At 53.3% G+C, this 20944-nt stretch overlaps 7 protein-coding genes across 7 annotated transcripts; 4 read left to right on the top strand and 3 right to left on the bottom strand.

Annotated features, from left to right (window-relative positions):
• Positions 1–2170: 2170 nt before the first annotated feature.
• Positions 2171–3541, top strand: GLRG_10992 (uncharacterized protein; the record flags this gene model as incomplete). The annotated part of the gene is made up of 2 exons (XM_008101626.1): positions 2171–2730; positions 2941–3541. 2 exons carry the CDS (start codon positions 2171–2173, stop codon positions 3539–3541), a joined length of 1161 nt encoding a protein of 386 aa, XP_008099817.1.
• A 769-nt stretch (positions 3542–4310) lies between these two features.
• On the bottom strand, positions 4311–5878 carry GLRG_10993 (methyltransferase domain-containing protein; the record flags this gene model as incomplete). The annotated part of the gene is made up of 9 exons (XM_008101627.1): positions 4311–4371; positions 4447–4866; positions 4914–5051; positions 5115–5152; positions 5210–5364; positions 5424–5465; positions 5519–5612; positions 5685–5714; positions 5780–5878. 9 exons carry the CDS (start codon positions 5876–5878, stop codon positions 4311–4313), a joined length of 1077 nt encoding a protein of 358 aa, XP_008099818.1.
• Positions 5879–6952: 1074 nt separating this feature from the next.
• On the bottom strand, positions 6953–8501 carry GLRG_10994 (methyltransferase domain-containing protein; the record flags this gene model as incomplete). Its single annotated transcript, XM_008101628.1, has 9 exons — positions 6953–6998; positions 7051–7470; positions 7523–7660; positions 7726–7763; positions 7814–7968; positions 8031–8072; positions 8141–8234; positions 8293–8322; positions 8385–8501. 9 exons carry the CDS (start codon positions 8499–8501, stop codon positions 6953–6955), a joined length of 1080 nt encoding a protein of 359 aa, XP_008099819.1.
• A 2331-nt stretch (positions 8502–10832) lies between these two features.
• Positions 10833–12302, top strand: GLRG_10995 (uncharacterized protein; the record flags this gene model as incomplete). The annotated part of the gene is made up of 3 exons (XM_008101629.1): positions 10833–10934; positions 11109–11598; positions 11710–12302. 3 exons carry the CDS (start codon positions 10833–10835, stop codon positions 12300–12302), a joined length of 1185 nt encoding a protein of 394 aa, XP_008099820.1.
• A 453-nt stretch (positions 12303–12755) lies between these two features.
• On the bottom strand, positions 12756–14357 carry GLRG_10996 (ergosterol biosynthesis ERG4/ERG24 family protein; the record flags this gene model as incomplete). Its single annotated transcript, XM_008101630.1, has 4 exons — positions 12756–12767; positions 12819–12960; positions 13021–13428; positions 13492–14357. The coding sequence occupies 4 exons, from the start codon at positions 14355–14357 to the stop codon at positions 12756–12758; spliced, it is 1428 nt and encodes a 475-aa protein (XP_008099821.1).
• A 2464-nt stretch (positions 14358–16821) lies between these two features.
• Positions 16822–17387, top strand: GLRG_10997 (uncharacterized protein; the record flags this gene model as incomplete). Its single annotated transcript, XM_008101631.1, has 2 exons — positions 16822–16939; positions 17041–17387. The coding sequence occupies 2 exons, from the start codon at positions 16822–16824 to the stop codon at positions 17385–17387; spliced, it is 465 nt and encodes a 154-aa protein (XP_008099822.1).
• A 503-nt stretch (positions 17388–17890) lies between these two features.
• On the top strand, positions 17891–19107 carry GLRG_10998 (uncharacterized protein; the record flags this gene model as incomplete). Its single annotated transcript, XM_008101632.1, has 2 exons — positions 17891–18576; positions 18708–19107. 2 exons carry the CDS (start codon positions 17891–17893, stop codon positions 19105–19107), a joined length of 1086 nt encoding a protein of 361 aa, XP_008099823.1.
• Between the last annotated feature and the right edge of the window lie 1837 nt (positions 19108–20944).

Below are 20944 nucleotides of genomic sequence, written 5' to 3' on the forward strand. Positions count from 1 at the left end.
ATCTAGTCAAGGATGAACTGTTTCTCAAGGGATGATTTGCATCGCGGACCAACGAGAACACCTGGCCCAGCACTCTTGGCGCATCCTGGACAGAGGAGCTATGGCCGCGAGGGTTGCTCGAATCATGAATGGCCTCAAGAGGTGAATTTGCAGCTTCAAGCGGCTTTCTCTCGATTGCCACCATAACCTCCAACCAATTTTCCAGCAAGAAGAAGCACTTGTTCCCGGAAGCGCAATTGGTCATGGATGGCGTCGAGAGTCGATACTGGAGGCACTTCCAACCCGACGATCCCAGTTGTTTCCACCGTTTTTGCACCATGCAACTGCCTTAATAGGCGTGGGCAGCCCCGAAAACCAAGCCTTGGCCCTTTCAAACATGCCAACTTCCAACAACTTGGTGCATACTTCAACCCAGCCCAGCTCGCCGCATATCGACGGGTCTAGAGAGGATCAAGAGAGGGGGGGACCTATCGCCTGGTCAGGGATGCATGTTGATGGCAACGCACCTTGTCACATTAGGCATCCCGTCCGGCCGCCGGTCCTCAACCCCCGTCCCCCGAATAAAAGTCTATTCCAGTATAAGCTAGGAGCTCGCCTTGTCAAATAGTTCCACGATCCACGATTGGAGACGACCCATTCAGCTGCATGTCGTACACTACAAACTGCTCCACGGTCCACGGATGTCTTCCGGTGCCCGTGGTGGACTGGGCCAAGCCTTTCCAACGACGCTGCGGCAACTGGTCTCCCTAACCGTACGTTGGGTTCGGGTTCTGCGCCAACGGTGGGTTTGTGTGGCGACGACGAATGGATACCCTGCAGTCAGTCTGCAAAGGCAATGGAGTGGTCACGCAACCCCCATGTTTCTTTGCTCTTTTGCAGCACTCGAATCTACGGTACTTAATCGCTCCAGCTAGGGCTTTTGGAACGCATGGGACGGACACCACGGGTCCTCCCTCAGCGATGCAACCATAGTGGCTGGACTGGAGCTGCGCGGTGCGAATCCGCAGGTCAACCTGAGACATTGGTTCGCCTGGCTCATGCAAGCAAGATAGATCCGACGCCCCATTCCTAACGAAGAATGTCACATTCAACCTCAAGCGTCGCCAATGTAACCTAATGGGCGACATCAGTCTCGGGCATCCTCAACAGGGAGCCCTCAGCTGCTCCGAATCAGCAGCAGACTGATTATTCAGGGCCGTCAGTACCCTGATGTCTCTGCTCAGAACTAAGCGAGTGCCCTTTTGTTGGGTGTCTGGACGACTCTTATTCAACCCCTCCCAAATTACAACAGCCACGAGTTCACGAGATCTCGTCGTAGCGAGCACAGCATCTGTTCTGTGTTCCACAGCGGCGAGAAATCGACTGTCTCGTGCCATGAGCTTCCCTCTCCTCTCTGCCTCCAACCTGGAGAACAAGGATATTGGCTATCATTGACAGGGTATGGATTCCCTCGCCGTGACGGAGCCTGCAGCAACTCATGCTGTATGTCTCGAGTCCCCCCCCCCTCCCAATGCCGCGCCGAGGTTTGGCTTGGGGGGGACCTCGCTTGTCGGCGCAATCGCCTTGTTTGCGGTAATAGGCCGTGTGGTTGTGTTTCTGGAATCATGTTGGACATGAGCTTCCGGATACGGGACATGATGGGACCCATGCGCCGCCTACGCCGCATCAGCCCGGCCCAACAGACCCTGTCGCTCGGCGTGGACGCCCCTTCTTATTTTCGTTTGCAAAGACGCGTGCATAGTCTTATCGCCTCTTGTTTGCCTTCCCGTGTAAATCGGGGCTTCTTGTGGGTAGACTGACAGGAGACAGGAGGGGCAAGATGTGCGAGCGGCCGCTGAGCCTTTTCTTTTTCCCTAACATGCCACCCTACGCACGCAGTCTTGATCACCGCCAACTGCAACATTGTTTGGTCACTTCACAAAGTCCTTTACCAAGTTGCTGGGACTGTCAAACATTCCATAGTCGTGATTGGTTGCATACAGTTCTCCTCAAGGCGCGAGTAGGTATCCGAGGCACCACGACTTGATGAAGCAACCACTCATCTATATCAGGCCTGGCCTTCCTCATACCCACACTCTTCGTTAATATACCCTTGCATCGTCTTGTTTGCGTTTATTTTTTCTTTGGGTTTTCTTTAGTTGGAATTGAGTGCAGTCCGCACAAACCGAAAATGGCTCGGTCAGACTTTTTGCAAAGAGACTCTCAGAGATTTACGAAGCACCTGAGGCGAACACTCTCATTGCTCGAGACGCAGCAAGACGAAAAATTGAGCAGCGGTAGACGGTATTCGAAGAGTTGGTTCTCATCCTCGAGGAACCCTCTGTGCTTTAAGAAGTACAAGGGTACGGTTGACGGCGAAGCCATCCACGAAGACTCGAAAGATGATACGCCCACGCAACCGCTACATCAGTTTCACTACTTCTCACAACTACCTCCCGAGATCCGCGAGCTGATTTATCGGGAGTTCTGGGCAGTCGCTGGCGTCAAAAGACATATGTTCCTCCACGAGCACAAGACCACTTACTCTCCGTGTATCACGGACCATACGGCGCCGGATGAGCGGCAGATCGGGGTCGCCAAGGCTTTTGAGGAATCCGGCAGCGACGCCAAGGTGCAGCTGCATCCGGAGTGGTACAAGAGGATGACTTCGAAATGGTGCAACCACTGGAGATGCGAGAGGTTGTGGGAGGACGTGCGAGACGGCAGGAAGATTGACGCGCATAAGACGCAGTCTTACATGTCTCTCCTTCTCTCTTGCAAATGGATGCAAGTTTTTTTTTTAAGTTTTCGTTTTCTCATGGCCTGGTCTGAATTCAATCTCCTGAAGCAAAAAAAAAAAAAAAATAAAGGAGGAAAAGCTAATCAGATCGGCCGCCAACTCAGATACCAAGAATGCCATTCGACCCTCAAAGAGTATAAAACCCTGACCATCACAGACAGCAAAGCCCTCCAGCGCATCTTTCGGTCTCCGCCGGTTGCCTACCTGTACGAAGCTACGTACATCAACATCTCGCTCCGCGAAGACAGCGGCAGCTGGCTTTACCTCAACGGCGGGTCCTTGTGGCACATACTCTCGGAGCACGGCTGCAAGATGACGCGCACCTATCTCTGGCTCGACGCCGAATGCCCCGTCACGCGCCGGCTGCTGACCGAGTACCGAGAGCTGTTCAGCAATGTGCCGTCCGCCATGGCGCGGCGGCTGACAGTCGACCTGCCCTGCGACGCGCACGACGGCTTCTGGGCGTGGGGCGAGGTCGAAATGGAGAAAAAGAATGGCAGCGCCGGCGGGTACCGTGACCATGGGACGGAGTGGCTGACGCCGCTGGTGCCCAAGTTCGCGGTCGTCGCGCGGGGACGGCAGAGGTACAACGAGACATCCGGGGGATACGTGAGCAGCGTAGACCAGGGGCGGCCGAAGCGGAGGGTCCTGCGGGCGAGTAACCCGTTTGAGGACGTTTTGCTGTACGGGAGAGAGTTTCTGGAAACTGCGCATGCCTGGAGGGGAGAGGATTCGAAGAAACCGATTAACGCAATACGATGACGTGACCCTATCCAAACGAGGGATGGCCTTTACAGGGACATTTTGGTATTTGTAGTGGCATGGAATTATAGGTGTAATATGGCACACATTATGAACTACGCACGGCACAGTTCAGCTTTCTATCAGGTCCACTGAATCCCGTACTCGTAACTGGATTACTATGTTGTTTCTAAAAGTAATCGATAATCATTGGGTGGGTTCGCTTCGGCCGGGCTGGCTGGTTGCTCTATCACGGTCATCAATGTGTAATATACCGTGGTGGCGATCCGTAGGCAATGTCTGCAGGCTACGATTATATAGAGTGAAGGGGTTAACAGTAATAATAGTAGGTGTAAATTATCACAATTGTTCTAACCTATCCTTCCTTTTCCCTACAACCTAGTAGAAAAATCCAATTTACGTTTCTAGTCCTTTCTATGTATTCCTGTAACCAACTAGTCATCCATTCACATGCGACTGTAAACCATTCCCCTTGGCTCTAGAAGATCGCTTGGTTCATGTTATAATATGACTTGGAAAAGGAGATCAAGAGCTGTCCATTTCCTAGGAAAGCGTTTACAGGCTGAATAGGGCATATACGCCTTCTAAAACCTGCAGTCCTACTGCATGAGAGGCCATATAGGCTACAAGTGGTAAGGTAATGATGGACCAATGTATTTTGGCGTGAGAAGATTTAGTCGTTTCTTGCGTCTAATTAATGAATTATGCTTTCGAGAGCCTGAACGACATGTTGAGCTTGCCCGGTTCTATGCACGGCATAGCTGATGGTTCAGTCAGTCGTTGTCTGGTTTTCCTCTACTTGGGCGGGCTTCCTTCCATAGATGGACCAGCTGGTAAAAGTCAGTCAGTCTTAATTCTCCATCCCAAGGCGCTTGCTAGGAAGAAGAGCGTTGGGTTTGTCTCACATGTTGAAGTAGGCGTGGATGTTCCGGTCAGCAAAGTCCTCTCGCGCCTTCGTCATCATTGCCGTGACCTCCTCCCTGGTCCAGCCGAGGCCCCGCGTGTAGGACGCCAGGAACATCCCCTCCAGATTGGGCGCGAGGTTCTCGTGGTTCCAGATGCCGAGCTCCCTGTGCTTCGCGGCCTTGGGCCAGCTGTTGGTCGGCCACTTGAACCGCTGGACGTGGACGTCTTCGAAGCCGGCCTCCTCGAGGACGCCCTCCATGCGGGCGAACTTCTCAAAGGGCGATCCGAGCGCCGCGAGGCCCTCGGCCCACAGGTTAAAGCTCTTCATGAGGTTGCAGTCCTCTGTGAGGGTGCCGTCGTCGGATGTGGGGAGCGCGTCGACTTCGTTGAGCTCAAGGTAGCCGCCGGGGCTCAGGTTGCTGCCGCCGGTCAACAGAGGACGGATGTGTAGCTTTTTGTAACTTACTCATAACATTGTTTGACATATCTGTTCCAATCGCGAATGCTTCCCGTCATCATCCGGCTGTGTATGTAGTCGAAGGGCGTGGAAAAGTGCCAGTCCTCTTCGATGTCATCGATCTCGAAATGGACGTTGGGCGGAACACTATGAAGTCGAGACCCAAGTCAGCGTTTCTCCCCCATCATACTGAATAGATGTGTACCGCACAAGCCGGGTTGGACAGCTGATAAGTCAACCCCAGTGACCTGTTTGATGATTCAGCAAGACGCATTTTCAGAAGGCGCAAGGTGCCCCCGACTCACGTCGGCCTCGGGGTGTTCGTCGCCGAAGTCGATGGCCCAGATGCCGGAGCCGGTCCCGACATCGAGAACCCGCCCGGCCTTGTAGTCTTTTCTGCTGGGTGGCGCGGTTCCGAGACGGTCGTCAAATGTCCGGAGCATGAGGTTGTGTTGCAGATCTACCCAGTCAGTCTCATCCGGTCGGAAAATGCCCCGAGGTGTTCACGAGAGGGCGTACCGAGTCTATCATTCTCTCTTTCGTCGTTTGGCATCGCGTACTCTGACTTGGTCAGCCTCGGCAAAGACGAATCCTCTCGTGTCGGATACACCCACTTCCATCCTTGTATCTGTGATAGGTGCGTCCGTTCTCGATACGGTAATCAAGGACCGAGCTGGTCACGCTCGTGGTTGACGAAGCAATGCTCTCCTGAGAAATAATTACCGTGTCAGCACCAAGATCCAGGGCGGTTGGGAATACACAGACATTCGGGTTCCTTACACGGTTCAGCGAGGCATCATCGTCTGAAACCTGCGTAGATAAGCAATCTCGTCAGTTCATGTGTCGAGGTTCACCATCTGAGAAATGATCTGTACATTGTCCGCTACAAGAATGTCATTGCTTTCTACATTAGAACGGTGCTGCGTCGTGTCTTCGTTGCCAGGTTGGCTGATGCTAACGTGATGGTCGGCCATTGTGCTAACGAACGAGAAGAAGCGCTTTCGACTTGTTAAGCTTTTGCTTCCCAAATACGATAAGTGATTTTCACTGTCTCTCTTCTCAAACGCCCTGTGTATAAATACCCCGTCCGAGTGGAGCACAACCCGGGTCACACCACGCGGTGATGCAACCGCTTCCGGAGCTCAGCTTGTTGGTTCACGCTGAAACCCCTCTTCTCGACAGGGAAAAGAATGCACACTGGCTGCTTGGTGCATTGCACTTTGCAGGTCGTCCAGTGACAGAAGACGATTCGCCAACAATTGATACTTGGCAGTATGCAGCCCAGGTGACGGTCGAGCGGACGTGGCTCCGATTCCGTGAAATTGTTGGTGCTGTTGGACGGCTCGACGGCACGACGGCAGCCGGTTTTCAACATGGTTGGGACGTTGGTATTTCCCACCATGATCACCGATTATGACATATCATAAACGTGTTGAGTGCTACTTGTTAAGGGTTATTTCTTCGCATGTATGCTGGCATATTGGACAAAACAATTATTACGGTCACTAGATGATGAGGTTGTTGTTGTTGTTATATTTAATTAACGCCGGGCCGTTCCTAAAAAGGACATAGAGCCCCTGGGGTAGCTAGCTTCAAATGAATAAATATAGAACTTCAAACTACTTATCGCCCTGCCATGACCAATATGTTGTCGATGGTCCCATCATCGCCATCTGTGTGCCAACCTCCCAGGAGGTCATACTGGTCTTGTTCGTTGCTGTCAAGTGCCCATCGCTCTTCAGCGTCCAGGATCTACGCGATGTCCCCTAGTCGCCTTGTGTCACGCAGGGCTTCTAGGGGTATCCGTGTCTCTTGCCATACAGTGATATTAGGTCACTGGGCGAGGCAGGGTGTTTCGATTGCTCAGGTTGTCTTTGGAGATTGATTGGGCAGTGGATCGAATAATTTCATTGCGCTTCCTACCCCGTTTTTTTGGTAGAGTATCTAGTGGCTATTCGAATTGCAACATGGGTGTACGCGCCCAACCAGTAGCGGCGTGTTGATCAACAATCAATGAGTTAATCGGTTGTGGCGGCGGGGGCCGAGGGTTAGTTTTCCTCGGTTTTCAAGGGCTTCCTTCCGTGGATGGACCACCTGGAAAAGTCAGCAAAGACGTCTCACATGAGATTCGGGGGTTCAGTCTTACATCTGGTAATAGGCGTGGATATTCCTGTTGGCAGTGTCCTTGCGGGCCCCCATCGCAAGGACCAAGACCTCCTCTTTCGTCCAGTCCAGGGCCCGAGTTAAGGGAGCCATAAGGAAACCCTCCCAGTTAGGAGAAATGTTCTCGTAATTCAACATACCCAGCTCCTTGTATTTTGGGTCCTTGGGCCAGCTGTTCGTTGGCCACTTGAAGCGCTTGACTTGGACATCTTCAAACCCGGCATCCTTCATAACGCCTTCGAGGCGTCCAACAGCCTCAAACGGTGTGTCCAAGAGAGCCATCCCTTGAGTCCACAAGCTGACAGCCTTCACAATGGAGGTGTCTTTGGTAAGTGTGCCGTCGTCTGAGACTGGGATGACGTCTCCTTCGGTAAGCTCAAGATAACCTCCAGGAGCCAGGTTCCTAATCTCAAGATTAGGTTTCTTTGGCCTCTACAAGAAAATTATGTACTTACTCAAAGCAGTTCTTGACGTATTTTTTCCAATCTCTGATACTACCAGTCATCAGTCGACTATGGATATAGTCGAAAGGCTGCGAGTACTCCCAAGGTTCTTCAGCGTCATCAACCACAAATCGAACATTTGGTGGCACGCTGAGAATTGAAGTTTAGTACTTGAGTATTGTAGATACAATTTGTTAGAGTAGGAAGTTACGCACAATGAACTCGGGGGTGGAGACAAGTCGATACCCAGGACCTTTCGAAATGTTAGCACGCTGCAATATACAATAGCTGGTTTTAACCTGCCTCAGCTTCGGGGTGCTCTTCGCCAAAATCAATAGCCCAGAGACCGGTCCCAGTGCCCACATCGAGGACCCGTCCAACCTTTGCGTCCGGGTCGTTCGGGGGTGCAGTTCCGAGCCGATTGTCGAATGAGCGGAGGAAAATCTCGTGCTGCAGGTCTACATTGTTTCCGTATCAGCCTGAGACGACAAAGGTCTTAAGATAAACCAAAATAACGCACCAAGTCGATCGAGTTCCTGTTCGTCATTGGGAACGAGGTATTCTTTTTATGGTTAGCTTCGTCTTCGGTGCATTTGGCCTACCGACGTCATTGTAGGTATATGGACTTACTCCCGTCCTTGTATGCATGGTACGTCCGCCCATTCTCTACTCGGTAGTCCCTGACTGAAGCTGCTAAACTCGTGGTCGATGTAGCAACACTTGCCTAAGATCTTGGTCATCAGTTCTGGAATGTTGGCCAGGTCGACAATCAGAGTACTCACGTGGCTCACTGATAAGCCATCATCGACGTCCTGAAGAGAAATAGAGCGGGTCAACATAAATGCTCATTGAGATGCGTTAACAGAGATCTCACGTCGTCGACAGCAATGACGACATTGTTGTCGTGAACAGCGGCCTGTGGGACACTGACATCAGCATTAGGAGGACTGCTGGCCCCCGTTGCCGCAGTAGTTGTAGCGTTGTCGGACATTATGCGTGATTAGTAGGTAACGGTTAGCAACTTGAAAAACGTGTCAAAAAGCGAGTTCCCATACCAAGAAACTCGCAGGTTACATGGAATATATACCAGGGCATGGGAGCGTATGGATCACACTCGCTACGCGGCGATATACCCATTTCGGGAGGCCGGATTTGTTGTCCCTGTTACCCCTCTTCTCGGCTACAGACAATCACGCAGGCTTGCTGCAGTCCACTCACAGAAGATCTGCAGCCTGACCCTAGTGGCCACGACTTGTTATCCAGGAACAGCAGTTGGAGGGCGGGCCGGCATGGGGGGATGGGCATATTTTGAACGGTAGTCTAGCCTCCTTTGGCGGGTTTGTTTGTTGGTCCTTCATGGTGCGATATGTGATACTAAACGCCCCACACACCCTGGTTTTCTGGTTCTGGTATGCATTATCACTCTTCACCTTCATCCCCGTCCAACATCTTGGTACAGTTCGTGTTGGCGGTCAGATGGAGGATTTACTCCCGCTGATAACAAGGGGGGGACTCTCTATACAGCTTCGCTTCACGGCTGATAATGCCGATATGCTTCTCCTGTTTCGAAGGGTCTAAATGCAAGGAAGCTTCGGCGTGAGTGGTCATATTCCGCGCTGGCAACTTTTAATTAGCGGTGGGTTCTACCCAGCCCGAGGCATCTGGCTGCGCCATGGTACCGTCTGCTTCTCGAAAAGACAGACGCTGCCAAGACAACCTTGCCAAACAAGCTCAATGGTAGCGAAACCTTCAAGGTAAATACCAACATAACGGTTAGGGTGAGTTTGGTTTGGGCCGGCAACCAAAGCCGATGCCTTACCTCAAACGACAGGTATAGTTTTCATAAGACTGTCAAGATTTCCGTTACCGATGGCCTGGGTTCCTCCGAACCTTCAATGATCTACGTACTTTATTTTGTGGAAACACTCCAGTAAGTGAGACAGGAAGTATATTATACCTTGAAAGGTAAACAGGGCTGGCTTATTCCACACATTGATCCCCCTTAGAACCATTTCCTCCGTAGGTTCTCAAGTCAAGGATCGCATTTCGTGTCCGTCTCCGCCCACTATATAGAATCGGTTGCTATTAGGCTGTCTCATGAATAGGCTACGCCTACCAAATACAGCGTTATTCTTTTGATATATATAACCTCGTACTTGCTGCTAGGAACTTTTGAAAGAAAAGTCCTACACCTAATTAAGTAGAGGTCTGTCTGCCCAAGAGCCCTATCCTTTTTACTTGAAGGAGGGCGGTAGTGCACGAAAACTGCCTGATTTCTCTGGTTGCTAATCAGAGGTTACAAAAAGGCCTTCTTGCAGTCAGAATCAACCCGACGGTTTGCGTATCAGAAACAAGCTCTTCTTCCCAGGAGTATGCCACTTCGCCATGCGGGTTTGTAGTTGGAGACGACAGTGCTAGTGAGAGTTGTGACTAAGCAAGGCTTAATCTCAAGGGAGGCATCTTGTTGAACAAATAACTGTATGTGCCTGTTACTTCTTCTTCTTTTCGGACTTTGCGGTTTCCTTACTCGTCGTTGTCAAGGGGATACCGCATTGAATCGTCACTACACCGTTCTATAGCCTCATAAAGGAAAATATTGACCGAATGAAGGTCGTGGCGGGGTTGGGAGTGAACAAACAAAAGGTTAAACAGGTTGAGAAAAGAAAGACACCCCGCCGTAAGTAAGCAGATGGCCAGCCCCCCTAGTACAATTCCGCTATCAACATGAACTAGGTTTGGTACTTTCAATGTTCAGTATTCGGCTGCGGTTGCCCACGAACATGGCCCAAAAATTAAGAATTGAGAGAAGCTATAGTTCGTAAACTATAACCTCGAGACAGCGCCAATGGGGCTCGGGTTTCTCGGGTTCCCTCGATTCCCCGTTGTCTCGCTTTTTCGGTTTCCCTACTCGAAGCCAAAGATGTTAGTGACATTGGACCCGACTTTTGCCCCGGGTTCGGACTGGTCCCCCCGATGTTCCGATTGCTAAACGAGGAATACGAGCGCCAAGGGGGGAACTCCGCTCATTGGTGTTAGGTATACCACCCCGTCTCTCAATCCCGCCTCTCGCGCCATATTCGACGCAGAAATCATTGACCGTACCGTCTGGACCGACGTATTCTCGGAGTCTCCTCGCGTCCGCCCGCCGTCCCGGCCTAGTCCAAATCGTCCGACCCTTGACGTCAACATCCCGGAGACTTAATCTGGCTGTGCGCCGGCAGTGGATTGCCCTAGCCGCATCCCCCCTACGGCTTTCCTTCAAGGATCGGTCACATGCCGGGAAATATTCCCGGACAGGGAGTGAGGATCCGCGCCAGACACGATGAAGGTCTTATCAGATGGCACAGAGGCTGCCAAAGACTCGAAGAAGCCGCATCGGAAGTCCAAACTCGGATGCCAGACTTGCAAGAGGCGCAAGATAAAGGTCAGTCTGATGAAGCACCGTCACACCGCTGCACGCCATCCCCGCCCATTGCCAACAGTTCGACGACGATGACTGCCTGCGGCCCCTTCACGCCTGGTGGCCGATCTGGTCCGCATGCCGTTGTATCTGCCACCGCGTTCCTCGCCGCATCAACTAACGTGCTGTTTTATAAAGTGTGATGAGCTGAGGCCAGCATGCCAAAACTGCGTCCGGCACTTGGTGTACTGCGACTTTCTGCAAAGCGGTCCATCACTGGCGGCGCACAGCACGCCAAACAGCACTTCCAACACCCCAGATGGGGCCACGCAGTCCGCGCGACCACCAATACCAGTTAACCACGACATCAACTTCACCGACCTGGAACTCATGCACAACTTCACTACTTCCGTCTATTCGACACTATCAACAGATGTCATAGTCCGCCAGATGTGGAAGGTCTCGGTCGTGCGCATGGCTCTGGAGTGCGAGTACGTGATGCGCACATTGTTGTCTATTTCGGCGCTACACCTTGCGCATCAGCAGCCCGAACGCAAAGAAGCCCTCGTGACCAAGGCTCTTCTATATCATCGTTCGGCCAGCAGGGAGGCGATGGGGCTGATGAGCGGCCTGGATGAGCGTAACGCAGAAAACCTGTTTCTGTTTTCGATTCTAACCATCTTCTTCGGTACGTCGTAACCCCCTTTTTCCATCGTTAGCACTGTAATGCTGCTCGTGTATAAAGCCCCGCGCGGGCTGCTTCATTGCATATAAGCAACTGACGGTCGACTAAACCCAGCCCTTGCATCCGGCCGCTATCTTAAAGAGTCGGTCGTCGTTTGGGAATCCGCTTTCCCGGATTGGACTTTCCTTCTTTCAGGAGCTGTTTCACTCCTCAAGCTTCTCGTCTCGAGGAACTACAAGGGACCACTCACTCCCCTTTTGACCTACGCGAAGGAGCGGTTCTTCACCGCCCGTGACGATTCACTTGCTCGGCCGGGAGCGTTGGAGTGTCTCCGACAGCGCGTGAATAACAGCGGCATCGACGCGGACTTGCTACGGGTCTACAACCTGGCGATCGACGAGCTGAGGCACACCATGTCTCTCGCCTTGCACGAAGGAGGCCGCAACATGGATATCATAGACATCTTCATCTGGAAGTACTTCGTTACCGACGAGTTCCTGCCGCTGCTCAAGACGCCGGACGCCAAACAAGAGGCCATTGCCATATACGCGCACTTTTGTATCGTTTTGAAGAGGCTCGAAAGCCAATGGTGGCTCCAGGGTTGGGCGATGCATCTGATCTCCCAGGCGTGGGAGTTGCTGGACGAGAGCCACAAGCCGTGGATACAGTGGCCGATGGACGAGCTGGGCTGGGCACCTCCGAAATGAAGCGTAAATACGCAAATGATTTCAAATCTTATATACCCTTTAATGCAATTGGTTGTCTTGCCATACGTACTTGCTTCACGCTAACAAAAACGAAGTCTGGAAGATGTGAAAGACTCCCGGCTGCTTTTCGCTCGCGAGCAGCGAAGGTACGTCCTGGTATTCCCACGAAGCCACATTGCGTCGGCGAGACGTTTTACATCGTTTTTTGATCCTTTTCAGTAGTGCGCAAAATCCAACAGTTGCCACTCTGATTATAGTGAAGCTCTACCAGGAAGTAGGAAGAATGAAGCAGGCACTAATTCATGAATGTCATCTTTGCAGGCAGATTTACACAGTTGCAGATGGTTGCAGCTTAAGTAGGCGCGTTCTCCATTCGCCAGGCTTTGGTCCAGAAACTCCTCTTCCATCTCGGCCGATGCCGTTTACTGAGGCAGGCATCGGTGCTAGGTTCGTTTATATGATGTACTAGAAGACTGTTAACCAATGTCTGAAAACCGTGTTCCTATTACAACTTACAGGAATAAAAAGGTATGGGACCTCTCTCTCGTACCGTTTCCAGGCTTCGCCGTACTTTCTTCGGCATCTGCTGATGTCTCTGTCGGTACGGTGAATGATCATCACCATGAAGAACACAAAGTAAAACCAGGGAAAGGGGCTCCTGTTGCACGTGTCTAGTCAGTAATCATGGAGAACAAAACATCAAGGATCAGGATCCTACTTGAAACCGGTGATCAAGCCCCACGAGAAGGAGAAGAACATGTCAGGAACATAGTTCGGTTTTCGGACGATTGCGAACCAACCATCCACCATGATGCGGTCTCCCGTGTCGGTTTCAATAACCTTTGGATCCTCAATCGCTTGCCAAGGTACTTGAGGAAACGTGTTGCGCTTGATCAGCTGGCCCCTTTCCTGGTGTCGGAACGCGTTCTTTTGGCCGTTGGCGCTGTCCCACATCCAGTAGAAGAAGAGGTACGCAGCGGTCAGTGCTGCCAGTGCATAGGGGCTCCGGTGGTACTCGGAGGGATCGTGGTTGGCGAGATACAAAGCGCAGTGGCAGTAGGTGAAGGGCACTCCGGCCATGTTCCAGAAGGTGAGAAGGAACCCGAGCTTCTCAAAGTACATGTCCCTAATTCATGATCGTTTAGCCAGCTCCGGAATAGATTTGTTTGATGCTCGGATCGATACTTACCAGCTCGTGATGATCATCTGCTCTGCTTTCGCGCAAGCGTTGGCGTAGAGAAAATGCGCGGCGGCCAAAAACATCACCTCGCCGGAGACGTACCCATACCTTTCGTACTGTCGGGCTGCGACCGAACATGTGATGAGAAAGAGTATAAACCACGGAATCCGCACCTCGTAAAACATCTTGAAGTCCAAGATGCCAACGCGCGGGTTGAGTTCGGCGCCCATGAAGAAGTCGTAGATCGGGAAACCGGTGAGCCTATGAGTGCGTCCACGGGCAAGGGCCTGGAAGTAGACGATGAAACTGTTGATAAAGCCGGACAGAATGGCCACCGTCATGAAAGACCCGAACTCGTCGATCAGAGTGTAGAGAGGGAACACCCGGGTGACGTGAAGAAGGGCGGCGATCGCGAGCGTGGCATAGAAACTGGCGTAGGCCGAACAATAGTAGGGCAGTCTCCTGCCGCCCTCGTGTCGAAGGGGGCGTCCGTAGCTGGATACACCAGGCATATAGCAGTACATGAGGGCCTCTCCGACGAAGAAAACCCAGTAGACACCCCAAGCCTTGGCTGTCGGGTAGGCGCCCTCGTAGACCAGCCGGGCAAGGTGATGGCCAAACTCGGGCCAGGACTGGTTGGGCTCTGGCAGAGGAATCTGGCCATCGTAGTACGTCGCACCAATCCACATATACCACATCACCAGAGGAAACCCGATCATGAGAGCCAGGGTTCCAAGCGAGCCACCAAATTCGAACTCGTCTGATGCGCCATCTTTGTACTTTGTCGAAAGGGATAAAGCTGGGGTGTCGATTACGTCCGTCTTGGATCGAACCGAAGTTGCAGAAACCACGGTATTTCCTCGCTTGGCGCTCATGGCTATCCACTGGAAGTCAGCTGATGAAGCTTAAAAGAGGTTGAGAATGCCGTTGAAGTTGTAGAGAGGGTGTCACAATGTCGGGTCTAGGCTGGAGGTTTTCTCATTATATGTAGGGCCACACAAGGCAAACTAACGAAACTGACGGCCAATTTGATGTTACTGTTCCTGGCACTAGAAATGAGTTCCTCGTTCATGCACGGCTCGTCTAGAATATTGGGGGTGGCTTTCATGCAGGCGTCGTGTAGCTATGCTTACATCCGCCTGGAGTGGGTCTCTAACTTGGCGTGGTTTTGCGAGACTAAAACATCTGCCCGGCTTACTTTCTATGGGTTGGTTTACCGCACCGGTGACTGAAGCGAGATGGTAGCGAGTGGTCCCAGTCATGCATGGGTTGGGGTTGTCGCTTTACCCGTTGCGGCGGTTGCGAAGCTGACATTCAGGGTTTCAGGTAAATAATCAAGGGAATATGCTCCGTTACCATCTTTTTGATGATCGTATGCAGGGCGCACATACTGTAGGATTGACCAATGATGGACTAGCAAACCAGCAGTAAGATTAGTCTTTGGGTTACATATCGTGTCGGAAGAAGTCGAACTCGGAATAAAAATGTTCTGAGTTGGTCACGAACGAGGCCCGATAACCGACCATACCACCTCCTACCAGTATACGCAATCAGATTGTATTTCTAAATACCCAGATGTTCCGCACGACAAAATGAAGGAAGTATTTCAGCGTACTGGTTGAAGTTGAGTCGCCAGCGGATCAGAAACCCAATAAGTCGGATATTGCGTGTATAATAGGGAATGGGTATCCGACAAGATGAGGATAAGAGATGTATCACGCGGGTATGGATATATGGGTCCTAGACGTACGGCTATATATTTTTTTCTACCTTACCCTATGTCTCTTTTGCATTGACGGACCGTTTGGACCGTATATACTTGGCCCCTATCGTGACAAGATGCGCTTCGTAGCATGTCATTAGCTTGGGAGAATGGGAGCTGTCGTTGCCGAATTGACTCAAAACACATGTCAGCTGCATTCATGAACGACGTCACACTGTTTGTCTTTATACAAGGGCTGCTAAGATGTTAGCTGAGCCACGTCTTCTTGGCTACTATTCCAGTATTTTATCTCGCATTTATGCCGGAATTTTCATGGTTGACCAGCCAATGAACATGGCTCCAAGTGTAGCCTCGAAGATCGAACTTCTGTGTTCGGCCAAACGTCAGAAACCCTCGGTAGCAAAAAGAAAGAATCCTCTTCTCGCTCAGCCACGGCAACAATGGCGTTCTCCATCAGGTGACATACAGCAAATCGTTGTTTGATTATCCTACAACTCGACAGGTTTGCATTAGATTGGCACTGATGCAGAGCCATACGACATATCCCTCCCCCGGGGTTGTTGTGATTGGCACACAGGATGCCCAGACCTGGAAACTTGTTTAGACCGAGACAATTCGAGGGCCCATCACCTCATGAGATGTCCTCTCGTCGACATGGCCCTTTCTGTATTGGAGCACACTCCTAATCAATAAAACTACACATCTATACCAAAGAGAGACAACCGTCTCGAAACAGCACGATGACGGCCAATGATGCCGCATTTCTGACATCGGGCCCGGATGCTCCCGGGACCATGAGCCGAAACGTATCCACATCCCGGTCCGCACAGATCCACTTTGAAGCGGGATGACGTCGTAACCGCAATCGAGATCTGGGCCGGTTTTCGTGCGTGTCATTCCCACCTCGTCTCCCTCACAGTAGGTACACTACCGTAGTGTACGGATACACACACAACCTCCCTCTCTTTCCCACGTGCCACATCACGAAACTCATAGGCTGTGTGGTGTGTCGAACCAATAAGACTGACTCTCTCCAACACTCCTCGGCCAACCAAGGCCGTAATCTGAAACCCCCCTAAATCCCTCAAAGGGCCGCTCGCTTACGCTCATCGTTTCTGCTGGGATTCCCGCGTGTGGCGTCCCGACGCTTCTCTGGTTGTGGCTGCCAACTTCCAGGATTTTTGTCATTGCGTCTGATGATGCCGCCCCCGCAGGGGTCCAGACGGGGGTCCAGCCCGGTGGCCTGGACCGGACGAGACAGCCTATAGCATCCCGTTTCGAAGCCTCCATCACAGACTGGTATGACGTATACATGAGCATCATCAGCCACACGTACGCAACATGCGCAGCTGAGAGGGATGCGTGAGTGACGAGTCTGACGGAAATGCAGTTGCCTATGTGTGGGTGCGTGTGTATGTGTGTGTGCTTGCTTGCTAGCATTCGGCCAAGTTTGGGCGGGTTTATATCAGGCTGGCGTTTTCCTCGTCGCTGGCGTCCATCGTCCGTTGTAGTGTTCATCCCGTTGATCTATTATTCCAGACCTCAGTTCAACTTTCGAGCATCAAGCATCCACCATTTCTATCCTCCACATCATCACCAACAAACAGTATTTCACCATGGCAGAGTGGGCAAAGCAAACCTACAACCAGCAGTACGAGAAATGGGTTCCGTGGCTCGAGGACCAGTACCTGAAGTGGTTCACCAAGGACAACAAGGCTAGCTACACCACCAAGGGTAAGATGCGCTGCGCTTCATCATATCGCGTTCCTCCCTGAGCTTTGCACTAGTACCTGTCTAGTTGAATAAGAGCCTCCGCTAACGCTCCTCGCTTCCAGACACGCTAGACAAGACCAAGGTCACCGGAGTCGAACAAGTCGACACCCTCCAAGATGGCGTCCACAACCTCGTCGGGGGCCAGGTAGGCAAAGGCGGCCTCCTCCAGCCCGTCGGCGACCTGGCCTCCAAGGAGGGCATCAACCGCGCCGAGCGCCAGGGCAAGGACGAGGAGGGTGGCTACGTCCCCACCGCCGTCCCGGGCTCCGGCGCCCTGAACCAGGCCGGCAGCGGCGTCGCCGACGGCGGCAAGGCCGTCGCTGGCAAGACCACCGAGGGCTTGAAGGGCGCCGGCGGCTACGTCGGCGGCCTCTTCGGCGCTGGCAAGAGCAAGGCCGAGCAGAAGTAAGGGCTTGGTCTCGGCGCCAACCCCTTTTCTGCTCGTATCATGCACCAATCTACTGGGGCCTGAAGCGAGATGCAAGCGTGTGTTTGTTGGATTATGATGATTCGCGGCGTTGGGGCATGATTTAGTTGGATTTTATGGTCGACGAGCACCGGACCCGATACCCATAAACAGACTTTAATCGATATTCTTCTCTCCTTACCTATGCATGATGGCTGATGAATCGTCATATCGAACAAACATGATGGCCCAAATTCGGACGTAGCCTCCCCCCACGGTCCAACTGCTTGTCGGTTAATTCTGTTTGTTTGTCTCCGTTTCTGGTTGGCGGGCTGTGCGATGCCTGATCCATGGCCGTTTGCTGAGGTTAGACGCCGATTCGACATGTCACCCCATGCTCATTTAAGGCCGAATCTCCCATCCTCACTCGCCGTGCTCGGTTTGGGTTTGTCCGCACCACCTGTGCTTTTTTTTTCCCTCGCGGGACGAGACTCTTTTACCAAACGATGAGCGTCACGAACCCCCGCCCGAGTCGTCTTGGCATCCGTTCGCTGGCAAAGAAGTCGTTCCGTTTGGTGAGCAAGCTCAGGAGCAGGACATGCCGAGCACGACCCGGCAGCGTCATGCCGAGCATCCACGCCATCACCACCGCCGAGATGCTCAGCAGCAGCGACTCGCTCGACGCCCTGCGGTTCTCGCCTCGGCCGGACCGCGAAAACTACAGCGCCTCCTTCGAGGACTTCTGGAGCGGCATCTCCCTCGACTGCGACAGCAGCACCCAGCCGAACCCCGCGATGGACGACCAGGTCGCGACGGGCTTCTTCGGGAAGCTGCCCAAGGAGGTCCGGGAGATGATATACCAGGAGCTCTGGCGCGCGGCCGGCCTGAGCCAGCATGTCATCCGCACGCAGGCCGGGTACGCCCACTCCCGGTGCTTGTTCGACCGACCCGGCGCCAGGGCCGCGGACGGCGAGGAGCCGTGGGAGTTCAACTGGATGGCGCCCGACGCGCACGGGCCGGGGCCGCTCTGGTACAAGCGGGAGATGTCGACCTGGTGCGACCACTGGAAGTGCGAGGAGTCGAGGGAGGAAATGGAGATATGGCGGGACATTGCGAGAGGCCGGACGGGCCACTCGGTCCATCTCGAAACGTGGACAGCATTCTTACCCATGATGCTGACCTGTAAACGAATGTAGGTCATGAAATTCCATTCACCGCCGAAGCAGATGGGCGCGGGGGGGGGGGGGGGGGCGGCACGTGAGGGGGGGAAGTCTGTCATGGCAAACATTTGCACTTACACATTGCGTCGCAACAACAAAAAAGGTACTCGGAATGCGCTTCTTCCATCTACGACTCGGTGGTCTTCGCCATCACCGACATCACCCTGGCACGGAACCTCTTCGGCGCGCGGCATCGGGGGCCCGCCGGCGGCCACCCGCTCCGGCGCGTCAACCTCTCGTTCCGGCGGCAGGCCGACGAGGGAAGCAGCTTCGAGCAGTGGGTCGACTCGTGGAGCGCCGTCCTCCGGCTCCTCGACACCCCGGGCCTGGCGACGGTGAACCTCTGGCTGGACAGCGACGTCTACTACGAGCGGCACTGGCTGTCGGTGACGGCCAACGTGTTCCGCCGGGTGCCGGAGGCGCTGGCCCACAAGGTCGCCGTCAGCCTGCCGCCGGACGGACACGGAGACAGGACGGCGGAGGCGGCGGGGCGGTGTGGCTGAGGAGCGTGGGGGGTGAGATGCCGTGGGCGGAGCAGGAGGCGGAGGAGGCGAGGTATTTCGGCGTGGGAAGGGTGCGAGATTTGAGTTTGCGGGATGGATGGGTGTAGAGCTCGAGGCTATCCTGAGGGAGCATGCGAGATTGGCCCGATGAGATGGAGAGTTTCAAAGCTGTGTAAGTGTGTATGTATAGATGAGACGACATAGGGCCTGAAGGGTAGGTCCAGCTACCAATGGAAACCATCACAAGCACCTCGCCCATCGGCTTTCACTGGCTGCAGGGGATTCCCATCAAAGAAAGGTCTGGAACACCTTCTCGACCGATGTAGACGGGCGCCCTTACGCACACACACACACACACACCCACGAGAAAGCTTCTTCGCGCAAGCGAGATCCCCGGCTGCATATAACAGCCCTTGCGGGGAGTCTCCGGTTTATTTTCGGACGAGCGAATGAGCAGGCGAAGGAAACTCCAAAGGTGATGTCCTCGTTGGAACTCGTCCGGTTCGACATCGTGTGCAGTGAATCATGAGAGTGGCACAGCAAGCAATGGCGATATACTCGGGCGAGATCCCCCACGCAGCACCAGCCCCTCCTTCTGTCGGCATTCTGCGGCACGGATCTTACTCATTGCCCTTCTCAGTGAATTGAAGCTTGACGATACGGTTGTAACGTTGCGGGGTAGCTCCCGGTCGTGGGGAGAAGAGGGGGGGGTGAGGCGCAGAGAGAGCTTCGCAGAGTGTCAAGCTATTGGTGGGACCTTTGGATCGCGATTTTCCCAGCTGCCGGATACCGTGGATAAAGATAGGTGTCTATCAGCATCTCCCGGAAACCCTATCAGACGTATCAGGTAAAGCAAATTAAGGGGGACAAGGGTGGAAGGAGGATCTTCTCCGGGTTGGAAAGGCTTAGAATATTGAAGCATCGTGAAGGTCCGAGTCCTTCTCTTGACCATGACCCCCGGGAGGAAGCCCCTGGCCAGCACATCTCAACCGGTTGGAAAGTCACCAGATCTGCCTGATCCCATTGGCGCTCCGCCGGGAGAATGGCTGCCCGTCCGGAGTGGGCGTTGTAGATGGCACCATAAGCCGTCCGAAGTTCCATAATCCCGATGACCCCCCACGACAGGATGCATGCATAGTGCCATTTCCATGTCCTCGGCCCCTCCCCACACCTGTTCCAAGACTTTCCATCACGACGGATCGGTGCTTCTTTGGAACACTCCGGGCTCAAGCAAACAAACCGAAAAAAACTGCCTACCTGACCGGGGGAGGCGTCGGTCCACGGCGGCGAATGACCAACGGGGCCACCATCTGTATGCGTGGCGGGACCCGGAGTGGATACGGTAGGCCTCGACGAGATCGGACTATAGATGGCTGATCGGCCTTCTGTGCGCGAGTTGTCTGCCGAACGGAACCGCTGCTAGCCCATATCGTACACCGCAGCAGCTCTCTCTCTCTCTCTCTCTCTCTCTCTCTCTCTCTCCCCGGCCGGCGGGGACGGTTTACTTTGACTGAGTCCGGAGCTAGAACCTCTTGGAAAGGGAGGGGGTGGCAGAGATGTGTTCTCTGGAAAGCAGGTTTTTTCAAAGCTCCGGACGAAGAGACAGGAACGGGTCTAGGTCGGGACACGGGTTGGTGATGTTTCGGGGGGGGGGGGGGGCGGCGCGATGGCAGGAATCGGGACTAGACATGCATGAAACCGTTTCCGTCCCAGTCGGGCGAAACGGCGAGAACCAAGATTTGGCGCATATACCTGTACATAGTACGGATACCTACAGGTGGACGTTCAAGCGCAATGGGACTGAGGGGTGCCAGACCGGCCCGTCCTAAACTATCTA

The sequence above is a fragment of the Colletotrichum graminicola genome (genome assembly GCF_000149035.1).
Source record: "Colletotrichum graminicola M1.001 genomic scaffold supercont1.70, whole genome shotgun sequence".
Taxonomy (NCBI): domain Eukaryota; kingdom Fungi; phylum Ascomycota; class Sordariomycetes; order Glomerellales; family Glomerellaceae; genus Colletotrichum; species Colletotrichum graminicola.